Below are 23,326 nucleotides of genomic sequence, written 5' to 3' on the forward strand. Positions count from 1 at the left end.
GGGCCGCTTGCCAAGCGTTTCTGAACAGGCTAACGTTGAGAAACATTACTGCGGAGTACTGACCAGACACAATGCTTTACATACTTTGTTTATTAGAAACGAATGATATAGACTCGGCTGTAACCGCAGTCATTTGGTAGAGAGCTATTTCGAAGGAGACAAAAACCACAAGTAGTTCTACTCCTATGGTCGCTGTCCTTCTGGTTGCCTGACTGGTGACTGAAGCTGTCAGATACCTGACTCGGAATCGTTACCACTGGAGTTCCTTGCAATCAATTGCCGAATGGCCTCCACCGTGGCATCGGGACCACCAGGCTGCAGCAGCAGAACCGTGCCTTCCTTATCTACAGCGAAAATGCCCCTTGTTGTTCCTTTGGGTGTCTTTTTGAACCCCAGAGCCGCAATCAGTGAGGATGCAGTATCGCAGAGAAGAGAATAGGGTAGACTTTGTTTGGTCTTGAAGGTAGTGTTTGCCCTTGGCGAATCCGTGGACAGTCCATAAATGGAGAACCCGGTCGAAGTCAGATAGTCATAGTTGTCGCGAAACATACAGGCTTGCTTTGTACCTAGTAGAATATGAGCTTTGTTTCCTAGAGAAGATATCATGAATGGCGACTAGACCACAACAAGAACTGGGATGGGGAGTGAATGAAAGAGAGGCAGGATTTTGAATAAAAAAATAAGAGAGAGAGAGAGAGAGAGAAAGAAGAAAGAAAGGCAATTGATATGGGATAAACACAATAACAACCAAGCGATTGTTTGACTTACAGCCGGGGGTTGAGGCTCTAGGGTATGTAAAGAGCACCACACCTGATTTGCTCCCATCGACCAATTCACTAAGTGTTGTTTTTATGCCATCGTTTGTTTCAATCTCTCCACCAAAACCATCCAAAGTAATTTTGTTGCCAACTTTGGGAACTTCTCCTGAGACCGTGGATGACCCTTTCTCCCGAGGCACGCCTTTTGGTACAGCGGTTGATCGTTGGCCTTTTCTGGCCCTTTTCTCTGCCACAGGCAATTGAGTTGGCGCTTTGCGCTTTCGAAGCTCAACCATATTCCGCGATGTTGCCGTTGAGTAATGGGATTGTGGAGAATTAAGACAGCGGTGTGGCTTATGTTTAATATCCAACGTGGCTGGGAGCTGGTGACTGTACATAGGTTCCGTGAGTTACCTACTTAGTATGCTTTGCACATGTCTCAATTAAGGTCTCCTACGTCAGCATTCAAGACGACAAAGCCATACTATTACAGGGGTGGACAGTTGTGTTTGCTACAGTCGGAACCCAAGAATATAGAGTAGCATCCACTGACAATGCAAGTTGTGCATATATGAAGCATAATTCACGATGGTGGACATAATCAAATATGACAAATACTGCTAGAGCTACGGAGTTGCTCACTGGATTATAAAATGATTGGTGACAAGCTTAACACACTACCATATATGCATAATTATACACAGTACATATAACTACTCCGGTGTATATATCAGTTGTGGGGTTATCTGTTGTCATCGAATACCAATCATCTTGATAAGTATGAAGTGAGTAGGTAGTTTACTGTTTACTGTCTTAAGTTACCCCAGAGTTTCTGACGCAGCACACAGATGGATGTCCACAACCGTAACTCCGTATTACTGCCGATGCGGGTTTTCTGCCGAGAACTCCCGATCCATGGCTGCACGGTAGAAAAAAAAAAAAAAAAGAAAAAAAAAAAAAAAAAAAAAAAGGCCCACACCATTTGACATTACACACCCAGAGTTGCGATCGCCACTCACTTTCATTGTCCAGACTGGATAGCCTGTTCTTCAAGTTCATTCCTCATCTTGTAGAATAGGATTTTCACTTTGTTCTTCACCTCCGTAGTCTTTTACTCCCTTATAATTCCTGTGCTGTGACACTCTCTTAGACCTTACTCCTTTCCTGCATCGTTGCCAAAGAGGCTTGGTTTCAGCCATTTATTGTCATCTCAGTCCATCGATTCCCTACGCGCTACGTGCTTCCTATATCGCCGCTTCATCCATTGCAGACCAATACTACCGCCCTTCCCCAAACCAAAAGCAGCACGGAAATCTTACATCAATATTGTCGGTCAAAATGAAGGTCTTCTCCTCGACTTGTACTTTCGATTACTCTTGGGAGGAGGTATCAACGGCGAACTGGCGCAAGTACTGCCCGTGGAATGACAAGTCCACACATGTTGTGGCGGTAGATACATTGTCCCGGACTGTCGACTCAGAAACTGGTATCGTATGTGCTTGTCCTGCTTAATCAACCGCAATAAAAAGTTCGTTACGGCGACTAACTGCTGTATCATTGCAGTTACGTACAGAGCGTCTTATCACATGTGATCAATCGGTGCCGCAATGGGTTCTTTCTCTTTTTGGAGGAAGCGCTACCTCGCATGTCTACGAGATTTCCTACGTCGATCCGAAATCAAAGAAAGTCACAATGTGCTCGTCCAACCTTACATGGTCCAATGTTCTGAATGTTCAAGAGACTGTCATCTATCAACCATCCTCAGCGAAGCCAACTTGTACCACGAATTTCAACCAGGAAGCGAAGATCACTGCACTCTGTGGCGGGTGGCAAAAGATCAAGAACAAGGTAGAAGAGGCAAGTGTGGAGAGATTCAGTCAAAACGCAAAAAGGGGCCGAGAAGGGTTTGAGGCTGTTCTTGAGATGAGTCGACGGGTATTTGGTGAACAACGTGAGCGTGAGAACGATAAACTTCAGTCATGACTTATCCAGTGTTCTATATCCCTGCAAGACTGGAGTTCAGCACCATAAAATCGGGCATTTGCATATACCGGCGTTAGTTATGATTGTTTCCGAGCGTACGGTGCAAGTTGGCGTTTTTTTTTTGTTCCTTATGGTTCCTCTCTTTTCCCTTGTTGGCGGGCATGGCTTAACTTTGCTTGTTTATTCCTTATGGATTGTTTGACTAGCGATGACTAGCTTTATGGTTATAACGCACTGTTTCTCACAAGTCATATGTCCCTCAAAAGTCATCTTTATTAGTTTGTACTGTTCCGGGATAGTGGAACGTATACATTACATGGTTACCCGAAGGGTGGCAAAAGATAATGATATCTTGTTTCTGCCGTTACTGAATGGCTATAAATAACAGAATGAAGCAGCCGCAGGGTAATACTAGGTAGGAGCACTTATAGATGATATCGTCTTAGGTTAAGCGTTTGAGACGTGCCCGTAGCTAGCCTAGAAGACCCCCAAGGACAACGCGGCTTACCCCCGAGATTTCATTCTTTGCATTCATCCGGCTCGCATCCTCGAATTCCCGCACGACCCCTGCTACCATGATCTTTCGAAGCTTAGCATCGGCCTTGGAGAACATTTCACCCAGTGCAACAGTACAAACGGAAGGGGTCGGAACCAAAGATATAAGTCGAGTATAGCAGTCTATCAGCACGTCACACAAAGTTACAAACGTTTCAAAATAATCTGGTTCAAATGGTAAAGACGGCGTTAGGAGGTAGGAATATTCCTCGCCAGGGAGAAGCTCCGACGCTTCAGTGTTGGGGAAAGAGATGGCAGCGGCTGCTGCCGAAGCAGACGATGTTATGTTGCCTGTCATGGCCTTTAATTCAGATGGGTCGCTAGACTGCATGGGTAGACCAATTTCAGTTGCAGAACTAGCTCTTCTAGTCTTGGTTCCCGCATGCGCGGCTCTCTTTAACATCTGTGGTATCCGTGCTCTAGCAAGTGTTGATGAGGAGCTTCCATCAGGAGGGTGCACTTGCTGGAATGCTTCGAATTCATTCAACAGTGCATTGAGTGCCCGCAGATATTCCACAGGGGTCGAGCTGACGTCTAGAATTGGCGGGAGTGATAGGCCCAGGAGAAGGTAGTTTATCGCACGGCGAGAAAGCTTGCGGGCTTCGAAGTATGGAATTCGACCGATATCAGCCCGAGAAAAGTGTACAGTATTGAACCAGTAAATACGGCCTTCGTGTCTGAAAAGCCGTCAGCGATTCATCCCTAGTTCATGTTTGTCTCAGAGTCATAATAAACTGACGCCTTTCTCAAGTAATGTAAAGTTGATATTCGCTTCGTAGCCATATCATGTATATGCTGATAGATTGCTGCAGCGCTCTGTGGCCCGAATGACCCCCCTCCACTAGTTAGCGGTGGAGGGAGAGAACCAACTGTCGTCTCGTGGCCTATGCTCGATTTGCCAGTGTCTCTGCGAGTCAATGTAGGGGCAAAGGTGGACGAGATCATGTTCGACATGTTCAACGGAGGAACTAACAGAGACAGGAGAAAAATCAAGGCAAGCAGAAGTCTGTCCTCTGTTGGCGTCCGAACAAAGCAGGCTTAGTAGTTTGCTGACATCTAGGGATAGAAAGTTGGAGTGATAACCTTCAGTAGAGCGTACGAAGACTTTTGCCGATAAATGTGATGTGATTTAATTACATCCGATAAGATTTACATTGCTCCACTACTTAACCAGACTATGCCTCGTTCGACAAGGTCATGGCTGGTAGTCCATAGAACAGAGCAAATTACTTGGATCTTTAGTTATCACGCATATAGCCAGCGACCAATTGGGATTTACTGATATAGAGAGATAGAGATATCTATACTCTGTCCGGAATTAATTTTGTAGAGTATAATGGAGTGACGAGCTAGGTGGACATAGATTTAGTACTAGATAGTAGTAGTGTAGGTATTTACATTAATCACCACTAAGTAACAAATGAACAGGTAACTACGGAGGACACATGTTCCATTTACCAATTACCTTTCGGCTTTAGTACGCGTACCTAGGTACTAATAGTATTACGGGAATTCTCCGCAACCCCGTGGCCCTCGCGCCTTCCTATGAACAGTCCAGTCCAATCTCGGCCCCTCTCTTCCTCTTTTAGGTTGATAGTTCCCTTTAGGGTCTATTACCATCGCTGAACTGACGCCCCTCTTATTTTGTATTCACACCCACCTATCTACTTATTCCTGGTGTAAGAATATATCTGAAGAATGGAAGGGGGACAATTATAAATAACCATCACTCTGCTAATTATCAGTTGCTGATAGCAAGTACTTGTCGTGTCTTTCTGGTACCCCGCACTACAGAAAACTAAAGAAAAGAAAAACAAAAATGAGTACTTCCAACGAAGATCCTATCCCCCTATCAGGGCAATGGCCGGTTGACCCTCAATATGATGTACCAATTGCTGAAGACCGTATATGGGTGGATGGATGCTTTGACTTCAGTCATCACGGTGAGAAGCGAAATCTGCTTACAGGTCTGAGACTGGGCTCTAATATAAGATGAGAGTTGCAGGGCACGCGGGTGCCATGCTTCAGGCACGTAGACTCGGAAAGGAACTCTATGTTGGTGTGCATTCTGATAAAGCGATACTTGAGAACAAAGGCCCAACTGTGATGACTTTGACTGAGCGGTGAGTAGCTTAACCCAACATCTTTTTTGCGGCCTGGCCTGATTCCTTGTATATTTAGTGTTTCTGCCGTCGAAGCATGTCGCTGGGTGACCTGTTGTGTTCCCCATGCTCCGTATGTGACGCAATTACCATGGGTGTCTCATTATGGCTGCAAATATGTTGTCCATGGAGATGATATTACATCTGATAGCAACGGTGACGATTGCTATCGATTTGTGAAGGCTGCAGGGCGATTTCGTGTGGTCAAAAGGACCCCTGGAATCTCCACTACTGATTTAGTCGGTCGTATGCTCCTGTGCACAAAGGGACACTTTGTGAAAAATGTGAAAGGTACACTTACCGGCGAGGAAGGATCTGTGAACCAAGAAGAACGGCGGTCAGCTGCCGCTAACCTTATGCAAAGAATTCGCGATTATGCCACTGACGAGACTGGTTTGCAGCCTGGCTCCCCTGTATGGATCTGGGCTGGCTCGAATTCTGCCAAGCTTGACAATACTACGGAAGAACCTGGATTATTCGAAACAATTTCAGGCGGGAAGCCGTCTAGACCAGGACAGAGAATCATTTATGTTGATGGAGGCTTTGATCTGTTCTCTTCTGGACATATTGAATTTCTCAGACAGGTTTTGGCACGCGAGGATAGGGAAGGTCGTCAGCGTGGTTGGTACGACCCTGCAATGAAAGAGAAAAGACTCAGGGAATACGGAGAAGATTATGGCCCGGCTTATGTCATTGCGGGCATCCATGATGATGGTGTAATCAATCATTGGAAGGGCTTCAACTACCCTATCATGAACATATTTGAGCGCGGACTTTGTGTTCTTCAGTGCCGTGTAAGTCATGCTACCCTCTGCCAGTGCTGGTGATCATCCCACTCGTCTTATTGACTGCCCCTAGTATATCCATGCCGTCATATTCTCCGCTCCTTTCTCACCAAGTGAACCCTACCTAAGAGCCATGCCTCTAGGTGTACCGGATGCTGTTTATCATGGGCCTACCACATTTATTCCACTTACATATGATCCCTACACAGCCCCCAAAAGAATGGGCATTTTCAGAGAAACAGGTAGTCATGATTTCCAGCATGTGAATGCTGGCGAAATAGTTGGGAGGATCCTAAAAAGCCGTGAGGCTTATGAAGAGAGACAACGCGCAAAGTTACAGAAGGGAGTCATTGAAGAGCTGAGGAAGGCCAAGGAAGACTCAATAAATTAGGCAAGCGACTTTGGTCTACACTGCCAAAAGTGCGAGACGTAAGCATTGTCAATGCTCGTTCATTGATTTGTATGCCTGGGTTCACATAATAGAGACTGAACCTGGAAGGGAAGAGGATTAACTTATAATACCCACACCTAGCCAGACAGTATACTCTCAGCTCTAACTAGATTCGACGCAGATAAAATGATACAGCTGATATAACAGTTGATCCTCACAAGCTACCCGGTAGTACTGCTTTATATAGACAAATATACTACACAGAGTCTTTTTTTAAAACCTGGCATCTATGCTTCGAGTTAGCCAGCCGCCACCAGGACATTCTTTTCTTCAAGCAATTTTGCCAGCTCCCCGTTTTGATGCATCGACATTAGAATATCACAGCCACCAACAAACTCCTTATCCAAATATAACTGTGGGATGGTTGGCCAGTCGGAGTATTCTTTGATACCTAAACACAAACACTGGTTAATGACCGCGAACCCATTTGAAGCATCAACAATCCTGCGAGTTTCAATGCCAGGACATACCCTGACGCAATTCAGCATCCTCCAGCACATTGAATGCGACAAACTTCTTAGGATCAACCCCTTGCAAGCCCAAGATCTGGATACTTGCTCGCGAGAAGCCACATTGAGGAGTCTCGGGGGTACCTTTCATGAAAAGGACAACCGGGGCAGATGCAATGGCTTTATCAATTGCCGATTTCGTCTCAGAAGAGAGTAGTCGGGCGTAAAGGTTAGACGGTAACTGAAAACCATAGGGTCGTAGTGGCAGCGTCTGTGGCCGCGAAAGCGGTCGGAATGCCTATCTCAGTTTACGTGAGCTTGTGAAAGGTCAAAAGTAATCAACTGAGTGTAATATTCATAAGTAAACATGGGCTGAACTTACCGACGAGAAAGCCGCCCTGGAGAACATTTTGGAGGTACTAGCACAGCAGATAGTTACTTGGTCTACTGATGGAATTATAAATGCTGAGCAGTATCCGTCATAGTACTAAAACTTGGCTCACTAAGCAGCAGCCAATCATGTGGTCAACAACGTCGTACTAACCAGTGTTCTTTCACGCTTTGTCAGCAAGCAACAGGCGGGAGTTACCAGTTACCTAGTACCTTGTTACCAGCAAGTACTTTGCAGTGCTTACCGCATTGCCAACTTGTAGTACTATGTACTCTTGGAGTGCCTAGCGCAATTTAGCCAGGGGTAGCTAATGATCTACTGTAGTGGTACACTGTCTCTCTGTCTCACTATGGCCAAGTCCTTAGGATAAATCCAGTTATAATGGTGATAGGTATGATCAATAATCTGGCTTATCGGAAGCAAGGGGATGAACGCAAGTGGATCACTACGAGGAGCCTCTCTACTCCAAGAATACTGCAAGACCTGGTTATTAGGTTATTGGAGTGGGACCGACAACTGAGTGATACAAGTAAGAAACTAACGCCGTGCCAATACATACTTAATGCGAGGTTTTCTTCCCTTGCGACAATGAGATCCCAGATATGTCTAAACATAATGATCTAATGCTACAATATTGGCCGATCACCTGCCTCTCCATTGGATTTGGAAGTTGCGTCTGTGAACACTTGGGATGATCTGGTATCCTTCTCGTCCAAATCAGTCGCACGCGCTATATAGTCGAACAACATCCCCAAGGTAATGCCACCTCCAGTGAGCAAACAACCATTCTTGAACCACCACCAGCAATTCTGGACATTTTTTAGCTGAACCCTCCATATCATCATACCAAGAGAAAGAGCCGCGCTGCCACAGCTGCCAATAAAAAAGACTGGTCCAGCGCCAGCCGACACGCCGGCTGCAGCAAGCAACGCCACTTGGACAACTGCTAGAGCAGAAAGAACAGTTTTTGTATTGTGTTCATGACGAAGAGCGATGGACTTGATACCTGCCGCTACATCATCCTTTATGTCCATATGGGCGTAGATCATATCGTACAGAATTGTCCAAGCAACGCAGCTAGAATAGAGTAGTGCTGCTGACTCCAAGGCAGAATGGTTGCTTAGAAGATCTATTCCCAGCGCAGGAAATCCCATCATCGCCCCCCACGAAAATGTTAGGCCCAGAACGGCTTGCGGGTAGTACGTGATGCGCTTTGCGAGAGGGTAAGTCGTCACAAGAAGCAGACTAGGTATCCCATACCAAAGACACAGCGTTGGGAATTGAAGAAGAATGCCCAGACCCGCCAGCAACTGCACCCCAGTAAACACTACAGCTTTGCGCGGGGATACTGCCCTTCTAGCAATTGGCCGAAACTTGGTGCGTTCGACATGTGGATCCAAATTCCTATCCCATAAATCATTGATTGTACAGCCGGCGCCTCGCATGATCAAAGCTCCCGTTAAAAACAGTCCCATCGTCCCAAGGACTTGCAAAGGGGTCGACGATGCCATAGGCGCCGCGAGAAGTGTTGAGAATGCGCATGGGAAGAAAAGATAGTATGTGCCAGTAGGTTTGTCAAGTCGTATCAGTTCGGCGTACGGTATCCAAGACTGAGGGAGAGAGGCAACAAGTCCTGTCTTGGGTGGAGTGTAATGAATTACCGAGGCCCGTTCCGCTGTACCGGGTGATTTGGTAGCTGATGGTGATGAGTACGGTAGGTGCGAATTGAACCTTCTTAATGCCGATCCTGCGTGAGTAGTGGGCTTGGGTGTATCAAGAAGGGTAGATCTCTGCCTAGTATAACAGCCCGAAATAAAGCGAGGGGAGAGACTATATCGAAGATATGGCAAATCACGCCTGTTGTGACAAACTGTTCTTACTTCGAAGCAACTGCGTGGTTGCATACTCCGATACATGGCGACACGAGTAGTAAATTGCATTCTCCAAGGCTATCAGATGGTCTATAGAAGTCACCTGTAGCGAAACATCAATAGCTTTTCTTCGATGCTTGAGTGGGTAGGTCAACTGAAGTTCATCTTGGTGAGCGAAGTAAGCAGGGTCAGAATGCTGAACTACACTCGTTTTTAATGGCTGGTGCAGGGATATCCTCACAGATGTTAGCCTGTAAGTCAGCGGCTCTTTAGCTGTATAGGGTTTCAGTGTCTTTTCAAGAGTTGTGTGCTACTCTTGTGATCTAGGAATTCTATGTAGTCATCAGAATCCGATCTTTTCCCCTTCACTAATGGAGAGAGGACCCACAGTGATAGTATTAGGTACTAACCGGATACAGGAAAGTGCGGCGGGTATCTCCTAGACCAGTCATACTGAAGCTCTTATGAGTGTATCGTGATTGTGGGAACTTGAACCATTTGCTGCTTCAAAATCTTGCTTTTTATTTCTACTTCCAATCGGCGTTCCCTCTCTTTGTTCTGTCATGCTCCTCAACTTCTGCGCCCCCAGAGTATTTGTGGGGCTTGATATGGCAGATACTTCTTTGAGCTACGACGTGAGAGACAATTACATCTTAACCCCTGCTGTTGCTCCGCTGTTGCTGCTCCGGATTACTGTACAGGAGCCTATATCGTGTTGGTTTGAGCGATATAAGGCTTTCTAATCTTAGAAAATGTATGAATGCCCAATCTTATGGTGATTCACTGTGATCTCTATATGAGCCCGCATGGAGAGGCTCCAAACTTCCTGTTACGTCGTTATTCCAACCTTTTATTTTCTCAGCAGTTGCTAGGATGCCTGCTCAACGGCCACGGGCTGCCTTTGAGCCCATTTCTCCAGATCTGGACGTTGCGGATTTAGTAGACTCGACACCAAACTTCGAATATGTGCCTAGAATTCACTGTGATGCAATTGATGCGAATGGCCTAGAGAACTTCGAGAAACTCGTGTGGCTTCATGTTGTTCTGGGTGGAAAGCCCCTGGTTATCGAAGGGTTTAACCAAAGACTTGACAGTTCCATATTCTCCGAGAAATGGCTGAGGAGCTACTATTCAATGAAGAGTGAGTAACCCTCCCAGCCCCGCGTGCGCAGCCTTTTGTCTGATTGTACTTCATATGAAGCGGAATTTGCTCGGAATCTCACGACCAAAACCGACCTTCCACTTACTATTGGGCATTATTTGAAGAACATGCATTTGCTTACGAATCAATGGACTACCCATAACTATAAAGATCCAAATCGCCAGAGGATTTATCTTAAAGATATCGACTGCCCCCAACAATGGCATGACCACCTCAAACAGCTCATCCCTCCTCCATTGTTCTACCTAAACAAGTTACCGGAGATGTTCGAAGGCCCCGGGGCAAAGACATTACCGTCAAATGACGATCTATTAGCTCGATCAGCTTCAGGGAGGCCTATTGCTAAGGCTGGGGACCTCATGAGTTGTCTTCCACCCTTCATGCGTGCTGAAAACCTGATGTGCTACATTGGCCACGAAGGGACTTATACACCAGCGCACCAGGAGATGTGCGCCAGCCTTGGACAGAACATAATGGTTGAAGCGTCAGATGGGTCTGTTGAGTACGGGAAAGCAACCAAGCCAGGATCTTCCATCTGGTTCATGACTGAGAGCAAAGATCGCCACGTCGTAGCTGAGTACTGGATGTCTACGCTGGGACATGATATTGATATCGAGGACCACTTTGCCCAGATCAATGCATGGAAAGCGGCTCCGTTCAAGACGTATATTGTCGAACAAAGACCGGGGGATTTTCTCTTGGTTCCTCCACTAGCCGCACACCAGGTGTGGAACCGGGGAACAAGAACGATGAAAGTAGCATGGAATCGGACTATTGCAAAAACTTTAGAATTGGCCCTGTTTGAGGCGCTCCCCCATGCTAGAATGGTGTGTCGCGATGAGCAGTACAAAAATAAGGCCATTGTCTTTTACTCGCTTGACCACTATTCTGATCTTCTTAGTGAGGTGGGCGACAGCGGCGTTTGGGGCCTTCGTGTGCAGTTGCTACTAGAGGATTTCGAGCTTTTATTTGAACTTTATACCCAGATCCTGCTTTCCGAGAGCTTTTTGCATGATCCACCGAAAGATGATATTGAATACGTTCCTTTCGATAGCAATATCACTTGCTCCTATTGCCGAGGTAACATATTCAATAGATTTTTGACTTGCCCCTGGTGTATTGGTGAGGGTGATGATACATACGACATTTGCATGGAGTGCTATACCATGGGCAGAAGCTGTGCTTGTATATCAAAGTTACAGTGGGTTGAGCAGTTCCGCTGGAGTGAACTGACCGGAAAGTATGAGAAGTGGAGGCAGCAATTACTAAGGTTCGTCGAGGCTAAGAGTGATAAATACCCATGTCTCCCTGCGAAGAGGGCTCAACTGGGCAGGAAAACCCTAGCCGAGATATGCCATGAACAAATGAAACGCCGCCCCTGGTTCGATGTCACAAATCCGGTCTGTCAGCGAATAGAGGAAAACAACAGTGGCTCTGAGAATGCTACCCCTATTCGGAAGCGAAGAAAAACTGACAAAAGCGATTCATGCACAAAAGGCGGCCGATGCCATATTTGCAAATGTGCTGAGCCTATGTGGAAGCTCGCCTCATGCTCATACTGCAACTTAAGTTACTGCTATGGTAGTCTCTTCAGAGCCTTTAATATCCAACCACAGGACACCATGGAGATGTATCACTGGATGTGTCCTAGATGTCAGAAGATTTGCAGTTGCGCTGCATGCCGTCGAGATCCGACCATGAACCCTTACGAACCAACATGCACTTTATTGGGCCACGACACCAGGAAGGTAGCAGATCCGCGCAGTGTGGAAAGTTTGGTGGATTTCCGTCAGTCCAACCTGCGATGGTTGAAGAAGGCTGGTGACGATGAAGAAGGTCGACTGAAAAAGCATCAGAAAGAAGCGGATGAGAAGCGCAACAAAGCCTTGGTTGATAATTGTATTGAGCTAGAGTTCCCCCAGGCTGTGAGCGAGGGTCCAGAGAGTGTCAAATTGGCTTCCCCTGCAGCTGGGTACTTCAACGACTATAGCGAAATACCCGTTGATCCTGCACTGGAAAAATTAGATGGGTCTTCTCTCCACCGGAAGCCATCGGTCAGTGACATGTGCAGATTCGCTGGAGAAGGACAGAAAGCGCTGCAGACATGACAAGGACACCTGAAATGATGATATGGGCCTGATAATTTTGTATTAGGAAAGATCTATCTAATTTTTTTGATCTCTGATAATCTTGTTATTGGCCGATGAAGCGGCTGAAACTATTGGGCTATTTAGCATGATAATCCAGCAGTGATACCATTCGAAGGAGTGTGAGACACGGATAACCTCAAACGACGCGTTGGTTTAAGACAATGGAGAAAGCCTTGTGAATATCTGGTCAGTTGCAACTATCCAAGACGGACAAGGGAGGGTGGAAAGTATGAAGAAAGGACAAATATGAATGCTGGTTGTATATGGTTAGTGCCGATCAGCAGCTATGTCATAAGCCCTAAACTCCTTTATACCCATATCGAAGATCCTCAAGATGTTTAAGGTCAACAGAGACCATCATTTTCTTTGCTAACATGATAATTCCAAGCATTGCTGCAAGATATTAAGTTACTTCCATTGTCCTGAAGAAATGGCTGTGGCCATAGTCAAAGAGGCACAGCTACAAGAAACACTCACCTCCAGGAACAAAATATACTTTTGGCTGTACATTGCTAGGTGGCTCCACCGGGGTGAAGAGCCACACTAATAGCAACATGCCACATATTGCAGTATTCACAGGGAGAAGAAGCTTCCGAAGGTGGGTGATAATAGTACCTGAACTTCGCATGGATCCTTTGCCCTTCAGATCTGGGTGCTGGAAGGGGAAGTATTTCATAGTATATGCCGTAGTTATCAATGAAAGAATGCCCAAGCATGTAAGGAAACGCTCCTGTAAGCTTGCGCCCTGCTTAATCACTGATGGAATGAACACTGAGACTGATAATAGTGGGATGGCAGTGAAGGTGACCTATATAATAGATGGTACCGAGTTTGAGTTTCATGTTTAGCGATGCTCAGTGACAACTTCTGAAGAGAGATATTTACAGTAAATTCTGCATTGTGCTTATCATTTTGTACTCGCAAGCGGTTTATTACTAACTCCTGCTCTGCAAAATTGTTAGTGAAAGATTGTATGAGCCTGGCATATCCATATAACACACCCTCCTCGTCTAGCTCTTCGCGTTCATGCTCATTATCACCTGAATCGTCAGGGTAATGAAATGCCTTGCGCAGTCGTGCAGCTGCCATGGGTGCAGGCTGGTGTTGTACCTCTTGCACGGTTGAGTTGTGTGTATACTAGAAGATGACGTTACATTTATCCGCTATATTGCTGGGTCGTCCGTAACCATTTCTACCTCCACAGTTTGTCTTGTTTGGTTGTCCCTCTCCGCTCCACAAGCCACATCTGTCTCGAAAGGAACCGTTAAGTTGCTAACATATCTACTATCGTCGTGCCCATGCAATTGATATATGACCAAGCTCGCCTTTGCATCATATCATCTAGCTAGCCATCTGGATTTGCTTTTACCAAGTAATGGCTCTGCATTTTGCGCAACGGCGCATTAGCATTGTGCGAGTCGCGTTCTCTCCTGGCCGGACTTTTCTTCGTCGCAATCTCATTCCCGCCCCGCACGCCAACTCAGGCCCTTTGATGGAACGACGGGCAGACCGCGAACTGCCTTCTGTGAATAAGGACCGACGGTGGATGCGGACCTTGCCAATATTTGCTATCGCTGTCGGAGCTGCGATGCTAGGGATTTTCAACTATCAGAAGTCGTCTTCAAGCGTGGTCAGCAGTACCCTCTATGCTCTCCGCACCTCTCCGCGTGCTCGCGAAATCCTGGGCGATGAGATTTACTTTACTCAAAAGATACCATGGATCAGTGGGGAAATGAATCAGCTACATGGACGTATCGACATATCCTTCAGGGTTAAAGGAACAAAGTCGCAGGGTATAATGAGGTTCCGCAGCATTAGGCCAGACCGAATGAGCTATGTTCGTTATAAACAAACACACTTTCCCCTTCTTTGTCCGAAAGTTCTCTTCTAACGGTTTTCTTCCAGTTTCGGACTGAGGAATGGAGTCTGGAGACGGAGGATGGCACGGTCGTTCAGCTCCTTGACAGCGCCAGTGACCCGTTTCGTCAACACGACTAATTACCGTCAAGTTTCCCTGGAAACTGCATCCCTACTTATGCATGGTATCGTGCAGCACTTTCATCCTTGTACATCTTGAAGCTTTCTGTGCACTAACCTAGGCATGTAAGCGTCGGGGCTATGGCACTTTTTGGCTCCTTCACTCCATTTTGGTACGGAGCAACGGTACTTCAGAGTACATAAAGGCCGCAGAGACAGAACTGAGGGAAATTCCACCAATGGAAAAGAAATGGGAGGAGAGAGAACGATAAAAGGATATCATTTATGTATCATATACAGACGCCGCTTTGTAAACAATATATTGTAATAGTACATTCTCAGAAGCAAGCAACCATCTAGTAGGTTATGGAGCTGGTTCAGAGGGAGATACGACTTCGGGCCATGGTTTCTTGATGGCATCTTGGATCCTGACGATGCAGCCTTTCGGCCCACTAACAGCGCCTGGTAGGAAATACCCGAATTAGCATAGCCCAATGCGCCAAGGAGTAGAGAAATCTTACCATTGACAACAACAATCCCATTCTGCGAGTCAACTTTGAGAATCTTGAGGTTCTGTACTGTATTCTGCTCATTACCCATATTTCCTGCCATCTTTTTCCCAGGATACACTCTAGATCCACCACCTTGACTGGGACCCGCAGAACCAAGAGAGCGATGTGTTAAACTGACACCATGGCTTCGGTCTTGACCACCAAACCCATGTCTTTTCATCACACCAGCAAATCCCTTTCCCTTTGTGTTTGACCGAGCATCAACATATTGACCTTCCTGGAACCAGTCCGCATTGATTGCCTGACCAACAGGTGGGAGGCCATTTTCATCCCGCACTCGAAACTCAAAGATGTGCCGTTTCGGGGAAATACCATTAGCAGAGAAGTGCCCTAGTAGTGACTTGGTGAGATTACTAGGGTGTTTCCAACCAGAACCAACTTGGACAGCAAAGTAACCGTGCTGCTGTCGTGTCTTATGCGAGATAACTTCCACTCGGTCTAGCTGAAGGACGGTGCACGCGATTCGCTTCCCTGTCTCTGCATCATAGAGGGCAGTCATCCCTTTCTTGATAGCGATGGCTCCAGTTCTGGGGGGCAGTGTGTCTGCTTTGCGTTCTAGGGCTGCTGTTGGCGTCGACTTGAGCACTGGGAGATCAGACCCGACATTGAACCGGGAGGTTTTCGGAGGGTTTAACGACCTGATGCCGAACGGCCGGATCGTGACATTGCTGCGATTTATTGATTGCGAAGCCCAAAGAAAAGGAGGAGGCTGTAATAGTCGGCTCGGTAGACGAGGTGCCATGGCGGAACAAGGTTGCCTAAAGGGGCATTTCCTGAATGAAACTGATGAATTCGTCTGTATCCGAGATTTTTACGACTACGCGGAGAGAATCTAAGGCGGTGAGTAATCATCATTGGTGCCTCATACATAAGGCGTATAGTGGCTTCGACCACGTCTGTCCGCGTATGCTCTACCACTGGAACATAGCATTTGATTTAAACAATACACAGTGGAAATTGGACAACCGCAATCAACCAGTTTCCTGGTATTCGGTATTATGCCGCCTGGAAGTGATATTGCTGTCAGTCATACTAGACATCCCGTGCACCAGACGTACCGGACATACCGGCACACCGACCGCCGAACATTTATGGACCATTCATGAATAATTTTGCGATCTGCTTGCTGTTTCGGAAAGCCACCACTACAATTGTCCTGGCGCCGCTTTCCTCCTTTCTTATATTTTAGTGTCACATTAATAGTTTCTTGTCAACCTTATTGACTTGCAGATAGAGCACGGTTGAATTTGTGGGTGCCTTCTTTCTAATTGGCCTGAATAAGCAACCTACGAACCCTGCCAGCACCAATCCATACAATTGCCTCTTGAACAGAAACCCCAGTGTCGTCTATACCCGCTAGTTATGTCTTTGAGGCATCTCACTATATCGCGCTGGCTTTCCCAAGCTTCCGGTCTTGAGTGGCATGTACTGCCATCAAAATTCACCAGCACAAACGCCCAGATGTTCCAGCCACCAGCTTCCTTTAGCTCGTTCCGCCGCGCCTTTTCCCTTTCAGCCGATAAAAACAGCTTTCTTTCTAGCCGAATAAGACCTCGGTATGATAATATGCGGAGCTTCTCTCGTACGCAACAGGCTCCGGTTTTCCGTCGATTCCTTAGCTCATCCAGGTCAAAGAGCGCGTCGCAGTCAGGGCAATCCAGTTCGCTCTCACAGCGGTTAAAGGCGCTTTCTCGGGAGTACGGCTGGTCGGCCTTGGGGGTGTATTTGCTCTTGTCCGCGATGGACTTCCCGTTCTGTTTTGCCGCCGTTCGCTTCCTTGGGGCGGAGAAAATCGGTCATTATGAGCATGTAGTCGTTGAGGCGTTTAAGGGTGCAGTCGGCACTGTGCTTCCCAGTATTCAAGAGGAGCAGTTTAAGGAGGAGACATATCCTAGGACCGATTCTTCAAAGGGTGATGTGAACGGGAGTACAGTGGAGAAAAAGCTAGATGAAGGGGCGAGTATGTTATCCTTATATGACTCATCTTAACTCGGATTGTCTGGAGTGTTCACTAACTACTATTTGTGCAGGTCTATGGACACAGGTTGCTCTCGCCTATGCAATCCACAAGAGTCTCATATTCATTCGTGTGCCTCTGACCGCTGCTATAACTCCCAAAGTTGTCAAGGTCTTGCGCCAATGGGGTTGGGATATTGTCAAAGGAAAACCGAAGGGTATGTAATTCGGCCTATTTTCAAGGACGTAAAATACTGGCCACCTTTCATTTGTTGTATGGGATTTGTGGCATAGCGATGATCAACTATAGATCAGTTTTGTGGTTCAATTGTACATTAGCTGCTATATCTCGATTCCCGGAGTGCATGACCATAGTGTTCCTCTCCACTCGTATGTTTTCCAAATGGATATTTGTATAACACAAATGTGTCAAGTAATGGCCCACAAGAAGAATAAATATCCAAAAAAGAGAGGAGAAGCACAGAGTTGGCAAGGTATTATTGAGATAAAAACGGATGTATATCCTCCTCTTTCAGTTTCTTTTTTATTTTTGCCTTTTTTTCCTTGGTTTGTATGAACCCTCGATGAGACTAGTAGAGGACGACTTGGATGCTTGACAGATTAGTGTGGAGGTGCAAAGCAGCGGCCCAAACCAAAATGCAAAGAAAAGTCAGAAATGCAATAGAGACCCATTATCTACCACGCCATAAAGACCTTAATATATACCTGTTAACAACACCAGAGTTGAATGAGACGATGAAATAGGTATATGAAGACGTCTCACATGTCAATCATATCGTTAAATCTCAGAATACCATTGGCTTTCATCACACCGTTCACGCCATCAGGCATTCGGTATGCCCATTCGGCCACGCCCATCGCGTTCGCTGCTCCTAGAGCTTCTTTATGGCCCGAAGGTTCAACTTCATCAGACGTATCTGCTACAAGTACGAGGCCAAGTTCCTTAATTGTCTCTACAAGAGCAGGCACAACGTTCTGAAGCAGCCACAGAAGCTCCGTATTAGTAGATGGCCATAATGCATAGTGTGCCGAGAATGGGGTAAAGCGTCGGGAGTGAGCATATAGGGGTAGAGACACGTACCAATAGGCTGGACCGGCATATCAAGCCCATAAAATTGTTACTTTGCGCTATCCTTGCCGATTCTTTTATGGACATCGATGCACGACCACTACTATTAATGTCTGGAAGTGATCCAACACCTCGGGTCAAATCACGAATTTGGCCTAGATCATTGCAAAGAAGAACAGGATCTAAGAAACGCAAGTGAGCAAACAATGTAATAGGTTTTAGTGCGGCTTTTAGACTCACAATTTGGTTGTTTCCAGTTCAGAGCAACACAAATATTAGGGTTGTATGAGGTAAATACTACTGAGCGCATAAATTCGGGGTTCTGCTCCCGTGATACACGGGCATGGTCGAAAACCACCGTGAGAATGGCATCAGCAAAGCTGTTTACGTCAGCTAAAGATACCATGTTCAGCGCTTGCTCTTCAGCAGCCGAGGGATAGAGTATCGAGAGATTGACATTGACACCAATAGGCAGATGCTGGAGCACCTCCTTGAGCGAGAGGAATGATGATGCTAGCATGCGGTGCGCTTGAGCTAAATCATCAACAGCACGTGTCTGAAGATGCTGAAACAAGTCTGAGCGATTCACACCTTTCTCAACACCGATGACTTGAAACTGAGAGTATGTGAGATGACAGATAGGTAATTCAATGCCATGGTACAGGATTGTAAAACATGGATAAAGTACGGGTATTCTGTCTCTCGTGAGTTGTACGAAAAGCTGCAAATGATCGCCCGACAAGCTCGACCCTGTTACCAGGCCATTGTGTTCTGAGTCGATGGCACTTGTAGCCTTCCAATAGGTAGCAAAGTGCGTTATCTCCAGGGGATCACCGTGGTACGGTTTTATCACTTGAAACCCAAATCGTAGCTGCCCTATTGACCGTAGCCTAGGATCAAATAACGGCAAGCAACACGAGCCAGTGCTAGAGATCTCGGCTCTAAATATAGTTGGTAGGGCAACTGTCTTCGCAATCACTTTCGAGCCGAAAGTGGGAAATATCTCGAAATCCACCGCAAATGTCTCCAGGTTATCTACCTGAAATGAGATCAATCGTGAATCCTCTTGGATGGGGAGCATAATGGTGCGTGGAATCAAGTCGGAAAGTTTCGAGGAAATTGTTAATCGAGCCGCAGGGTGACGGCCCGCCTGATCAAAGATAATCGAACCGGAGTTTCCAGTGTCAAAAAGTATTTGCACAAACACTTTCTTGTCCAAAAAGTTATGGCCATAACGACGCAAAGGTATGATTGGTGGCGGGAGAGAAAGGTCGGGTATACCATCCACTACCTCAGTACTTTCGAATGTCGTCGGGGCATCCTCCATATGCGAACCTGCTTCTTGTAGCCTCAACCCGTTCAGAATATCAAACGGCTTTTGCGGTGGGCGAGAATTGCTACGATGCGACCAAAGAAGAAGCATGCATTCTAAGTGACCTTCCCATGCTGCATAATACATTGCAGCGAGGCCCTTCTCGTCTACAACATCGGCGTCAACACCCAATTCAAGAAGAGCGCGAAGACAGTCAACACATCCTTCACTAGCAGCATGAAACAGCGGCGTCCATTGGTACAGTTTGTCTTTCTGGTTCAAATCAGCCCCATGTTGTTTGAGCATCATCAGCAGTTGCGGGGACTGAGAAGCTCTTGCGACCATATGTTGAGGATAGAGGCCTTCTGCATCTGGGAGTAATTGTGCATGCCGTTCGAGAAGCAACTCCACAATCGGAAGCGACCCATGTTGGCATGCCAGGTTCAGCGGAATGTGGTCTGATTCAGAAGCTGGATCAATGCGAGCATTGTGGTAAAGAAGTTGTTCAGCACACGCCAGCTGACCTTTGACAATGCTATGAATCAGCGGAGTAAAATTGTCATGGTCCATCACGTCGACAGTGTGAGGACCTGCAGCTAATAGATCTTTCACCATCTCTACCCGGCCGTGTATACATGCATAATGTAGGGGAAGTCTGCCATAAACATCGGACCTTGAGATATCGACACCTGCAGCAAGGCCAGACTTGAAAACGAACCCTCGACCTGAGATGGCTGCTTCATGCAAACAGTTGCGTTCATTGATGTCGTCTTCAGCATAGATATCAACTAATCCGCTTTCAAGAAGCACTGCCAACACATCGTCCGGAAATTCACTGATAGCGGCAAGGAAGGTACGGGTCGCGCGTTCACGAGCATCAAGAGATGATTGCAGCTTCGCGGTCCACTCACGCAATGTCTGAAGATTACCAGCAGTGGCTGATTGCAGGATTTGCAGGTCAAGATCTTCCTCATCGGCTCCAAACGGTTGAACAACTACAGCGCGGTCTACCGGACGAGCAGCATCGAAATGGATGTTCTCACCTTCCGCCCATGCCTCTAGTTCCAGCCGAGCGGTTGTCGCCCGGTCTGATAGATCACGCAAAACGTCGCGATTGAAACAGGGCTGTACTTCGACGGCGCGATGGAGGTATAGCTCCTTCATACGTGACTGATCCAAAGGTCAGTAAGACGGAGAGCGCAATCTGAATGGGGATATGTGTCCATGAGTAACTCGAACCTTTGAAGTTTTATCCCACTAATTGACATGTTAGCCATCCTGAGCCTAGTAAGTCAAAGCGACCCACGAACCTTTTTAAGGATTTTTGACATAGCAGTCTCATTGATCTCGACGAATTGCTTTGTTGAAAATGGTATAATTAGACTCTCCCATGTGCACGATATTCGGAACCAATATGCTTACTTGCAACTTATTCAGATCACCATCAAATTGTTGGAACCCCTCGAATAAGGCAACAAAATTAGCTGGTGCCTTGGAACTGGGTACTGTTCGTGATTGAATGACCCTTTTTTTATCGACTAGCGTTTTCAATCGCAGAGAGAACTATGAGGCTAGATAAGTATACCCAGTGGACCAGAGGGGGTCTAATATGAAAACAAACCTCGGCTTCCTTTTGTAGGTAGAATGTGTTGACTTTTTCGATTTCTCTCTCCTGTATGGGTTGTCAATAAACGCGAACACACCACCCACACCCCTTCAATGCCCTGATTGATGAGCCCATACCAACCGAAAAAAGAACACCTCCTTGTTTGCGCGAAGGGCGGCTTGCGCTTCGGGTACATCTTGAGCTGCGCCTGCGGAGCTTTGAGCGGGGATGGTCGGCGTAGCACTTAATTGCTTTATGAGCTGTCATTTGAACCTTAGCCGCAGAACTCTGAGCACTGCGATCCCTCTCTGGGCACTGACCTTCTTCAGAGCCTTGTAATTTACGAAACTTGCGGCATATTCAGGAAGGTCAAGTTGTCTGCGCTGGATTTGTTTGCCGAACTTCCTATAAGCGGAACGATTAGCCTTGTAGCCTATAGACTGTAGGTCGCTAAGGACTGGTTGTATTGTGACACAATTCGGCTCTCACATGGGGAATTATATTCACTTACATCCTGATAGGCTTTTTGGAGAAAGCCGATGCTCTCCTTGCCCCTTGACGCACTCACAAGGCCTAGAGGCTGGAGAAGGACGGAAGTCGGGAAGTAGTACCCAAGATGTTCCAATTGCAATGTTTATAGGGTAAGGGGACAGAGGAAGTGGGAGAGAAGAGGGAAGAGAAGGAAAGTAGCAGCGATCGCTTTTCTTGAATGCTTCAACAGAATGTAGCAGAGGGGGAGGGGTGAGCAGGTGGAAAAAGGGACGTAACCCGAAGTGGGGCGAAAGGGGAGTCAATAAGCAAGTAACAGTCGTTGTAATGCTTTATTTTTTGTTGTAGCATGGACGTGTACAACGTAATCGTGAGTAGTAAGTAGGCATGTACTGTCTTGGACACAATAGCTAGCCACAGGACCTAGCCACGACAAAGCACAAGAAGCAACACGAATATTGCTTCAGGGCTCCCTTGTCTCTGTGGATATTGGCAGTTCGTACGGAGGTCCTCGCCTTGTAGCCAGTTGGTACTTAGTATACCTTTCAGGCTATCGCTGCACGCCAACTGTAATTGTTCATTCAACTGGAGTCAGTCACTGGAAGAGAGACCAGTGCGGGGCACTTGACTCCAGTAGACAGCGTAGAAGCCAAGGTGTTAGACGATGGGAGACGAATGAGGTAAAGAGGGAAAGAAAGCCAAAGTCTCCCAACCAATGCCGTCGTTATACGAGTGGTAGCAGGAGTAATAATGCAAGTAGCGAATTAGAATGGAATATCAGAAGGGCAGCATGAACTTGGAACAATAAGGGCTCGTCGCGGGAAAAATCACGTCAGGTTAGAGGTCGGAGGAGGGCGAGTGGGGAGCTCTGGAGAGCTGGACCCGGGCCAATCACCAATGACCATGCGCCCACGTTCCCTTTTTCTTCGGCGCACCAACCATACGCAACACTAACCATTACTGTCACGATTTGGACGTTCAATTCCTAGTACCTAGGTATCCATGTACCCTCTAAGCAGTAGTAGTAGTAGTAGTAGTAGTAGTAGTTTTCTTGGCTTTGCTTTCTTCTCCTTCTTCTCACGCCCCTCTCCTCTTCGAGCTCCTTTCCTTGCAGTCATTTGCTCAAGTCATTTCAGCAAAGAAAAGTCTCCTTTGTAATGTAAGGATGGCGGGCCTAACAATTCTTAATTTCAACTTCATAGAGATATACTCCGATGTATTAGGAGCAAGTCTATACGGATAACGAATTGAGGCTGTTGGCCACGACAAACATGAAGTTTTGGAAGAACCGTGTTATGGTTATGTAGTCGATAATCCTGCTCTAATTGGAGGCAAGGGGCTAAAAGTAAACAAGAAAAAAAGGAAAAGTAATCCACAAAGACTATTGCATCCGAATATAGACAGAGATGCGCGCGATGTACACTATACCAGGTATAATATATCCAAACCCAAGCAAACCTCGGATCAATCAGTAGACTGTAGAGCAGAATAAAGAAGATATCACACAGAAAGAAAGGTAGTAGGTGACCTTGACCCATGCCAGTCACGTAAAGAGATAGTAGGCATGCATTGACACATATAACTGGCACTTGGAAGCGGTCATAAAT

At 46.5% G+C, this 23,326-nt stretch overlaps 12 protein-coding genes across 12 annotated transcripts; 5 read left to right on the forward strand and 7 right to left on the reverse strand.

The window, feature by feature from the left end:
- Positions 1 to 2: 2 nt before the first annotated feature.
- Positions 3 to 1,190, reverse strand: BDV37DRAFT_256506 (thioredoxin peroxidase DOT5). The gene is made up of 2 exons (XM_032082846.1): positions 769 to 1,190; positions 3 to 566 (listed from the first exon to the last, which is right to left on the reverse strand). Exons 1-2 carry the CDS (start codon positions 1,154 to 1,156, stop codon positions 229 to 231), a joined length of 726 nt encoding a protein of 241 aa, XP_031938151.1. The 5' UTR covers positions 1,157 to 1,190; the 3' UTR covers positions 3 to 228.
- Positions 1,191 to 1,966: 776 nt separating this feature from the next.
- Positions 1,967 to 2,845, forward strand: BDV37DRAFT_195457 (putative mitochondrial protein sorting (Msf1)). Its single transcript, XM_032079753.1, has 2 exons — positions 1,967 to 2,249; positions 2,322 to 2,845. Exons 1-2 carry the CDS (start codon positions 2,097 to 2,099, stop codon positions 2,739 to 2,741), a joined length of 573 nt encoding a protein of 190 aa, XP_031938152.1. The 5' UTR covers positions 1,967 to 2,096; the 3' UTR covers positions 2,742 to 2,845.
- A 324-nt stretch (positions 2,846 to 3,169) lies between these two features.
- BDV37DRAFT_195480 (uncharacterized protein) lies at positions 3,170 to 4,390 on the reverse strand. The gene is made up of 2 exons (XM_032079754.1): positions 4,036 to 4,390; positions 3,170 to 3,973 (listed from the first exon to the last, which is right to left on the reverse strand). The coding sequence occupies exons 1-2, from the start codon at positions 4,248 to 4,250 to the stop codon at positions 3,214 to 3,216; spliced, it is 975 nt and encodes a 324-aa protein (XP_031938153.1). The 5' UTR covers positions 4,251 to 4,390; the 3' UTR covers positions 3,170 to 3,213.
- A 725-nt stretch (positions 4,391 to 5,115) lies between these two features.
- Positions 5,116 to 6,634, forward strand: BDV37DRAFT_274095 (ethanolamine-phosphate cytidylyltransferase; the record flags this gene model as incomplete). Its single annotated transcript, XM_032085171.1, has 4 exons — positions 5,116 to 5,239; positions 5,302 to 5,419; positions 5,478 to 6,252; positions 6,317 to 6,634. 4 exons carry the CDS (start codon positions 5,116 to 5,118, stop codon positions 6,632 to 6,634), a joined length of 1,335 nt encoding a protein of 444 aa, XP_031938154.1.
- On the reverse strand, positions 6,610 to 7,629 carry BDV37DRAFT_195485 (monothiol glutaredoxin GRX5). The gene is made up of 3 exons (XM_032079755.1): positions 7,526 to 7,629; positions 7,165 to 7,441; positions 6,610 to 7,085 (listed from the first exon to the last, which is right to left on the reverse strand). Exons 1-3 carry the CDS (start codon positions 7,550 to 7,552, stop codon positions 6,934 to 6,936), a joined length of 456 nt encoding a protein of 151 aa, XP_031938155.1. The 5' UTR covers positions 7,553 to 7,629; the 3' UTR covers positions 6,610 to 6,933.
- Positions 7,630 to 8,107: 478 nt separating this feature from the next.
- Positions 8,108 to 9,726, reverse strand: BDV37DRAFT_195508 (putative para-hydroxybenzoate-polyprenyltransferase Coq2). Its single transcript, XM_032079756.1, has 2 exons — positions 9,647 to 9,726; positions 8,108 to 9,570 (listed from the first exon to the last, which is right to left on the reverse strand). Exon 2 carries the CDS (start codon positions 9,472 to 9,474, stop codon positions 8,161 to 8,163), a length of 1,314 nt encoding a protein of 437 aa, XP_031938156.1. The 5' UTR covers positions 9,475 to 9,570; positions 9,647 to 9,726; the 3' UTR covers positions 8,108 to 8,160.
- Positions 9,727 to 10,278: 552 nt separating this feature from the next.
- BDV37DRAFT_274098 (putative JmjC domain protein) lies at positions 10,279 to 12,675 on the forward strand (the record flags this gene model as incomplete). Its single annotated transcript, XM_032085172.1, has 2 exons — positions 10,279 to 10,546; positions 10,898 to 12,675. 2 exons carry the CDS (start codon positions 10,279 to 10,281, stop codon positions 12,673 to 12,675), a joined length of 2,046 nt encoding a protein of 681 aa, XP_031938157.1.
- A 170-nt stretch (positions 12,676 to 12,845) lies between these two features.
- Positions 12,846 to 13,844, reverse strand: BDV37DRAFT_195524 (uncharacterized protein). The gene is made up of 4 exons (XM_032079757.1): positions 13,719 to 13,844; positions 13,603 to 13,664; positions 13,195 to 13,525; positions 12,846 to 13,110 (listed from the first exon to the last, which is right to left on the reverse strand). The coding sequence occupies exons 1-4, from the start codon at positions 13,804 to 13,806 to the stop codon at positions 13,016 to 13,018; spliced, it is 576 nt and encodes a 191-aa protein (XP_031938158.1). The 5' UTR covers positions 13,807 to 13,844; the 3' UTR covers positions 12,846 to 13,015.
- Positions 13,845 to 13,916: 72 nt separating this feature from the next.
- On the forward strand, positions 13,917 to 14,931 carry BDV37DRAFT_195616 (cytochrome c oxidase assembly factor 1 family protein). Its single transcript, XM_032079759.1, has 2 exons — positions 13,917 to 14,554; positions 14,623 to 14,931. The coding sequence occupies exons 1-2, from the start codon at positions 14,093 to 14,095 to the stop codon at positions 14,713 to 14,715; spliced, it is 555 nt and encodes a 184-aa protein (XP_031938159.1). The 5' UTR covers positions 13,917 to 14,092; the 3' UTR covers positions 14,716 to 14,931.
- Positions 14,932 to 15,058: 127 nt separating this feature from the next.
- BDV37DRAFT_274100 (mitochondrial 54S ribosomal protein uL3m) lies at positions 15,059 to 16,008 on the reverse strand (the record flags this gene model as incomplete). The annotated part of the gene is made up of 2 exons (XM_032085173.1): positions 15,059 to 15,156; positions 15,216 to 16,008. 2 exons carry the CDS (start codon positions 16,006 to 16,008, stop codon positions 15,059 to 15,061), a joined length of 891 nt encoding a protein of 296 aa, XP_031938160.1.
- Positions 16,009 to 16,628: 620 nt separating this feature from the next.
- Positions 16,629 to 17,448, forward strand: BDV37DRAFT_286209 (uncharacterized protein; the record flags this gene model as incomplete). The annotated part of the gene is made up of 2 exons (XM_032087878.1): positions 16,629 to 17,226; positions 17,297 to 17,448. 2 exons carry the CDS (start codon positions 16,629 to 16,631, stop codon positions 17,446 to 17,448), a joined length of 750 nt encoding a protein of 249 aa, XP_031938161.1.
- Positions 17,449 to 18,002: 554 nt separating this feature from the next.
- On the reverse strand, positions 18,003 to 22,677 carry phoC (putative cyclin dependent kinase inhibitor Pho81; the record flags this gene model as incomplete). Its single annotated transcript, XM_032085174.1, has 10 exons — positions 18,003 to 18,218; positions 18,325 to 18,494; positions 18,553 to 20,794; positions 20,864 to 20,881; positions 20,935 to 20,982; positions 21,047 to 21,187; positions 21,246 to 21,296; positions 21,368 to 21,490; positions 21,551 to 21,635; positions 22,655 to 22,677. The coding sequence occupies 10 exons, from the start codon at positions 22,675 to 22,677 to the stop codon at positions 18,003 to 18,005; spliced, it is 3,117 nt and encodes a 1,038-aa protein (XP_031938162.1).
- Positions 22,678 to 23,326: the final 649 nt, after the last annotated feature.

Source organism: Aspergillus pseudonomiae (genome assembly GCF_009193645.1).
Source record: "Aspergillus pseudonomiae strain CBS 119388 unplaced genomic scaffold BDV37scaffold_72, whole genome shotgun sequence".
Classification (NCBI taxonomy): domain Eukaryota; kingdom Fungi; phylum Ascomycota; class Eurotiomycetes; order Eurotiales; family Aspergillaceae; genus Aspergillus; species Aspergillus pseudonomiae.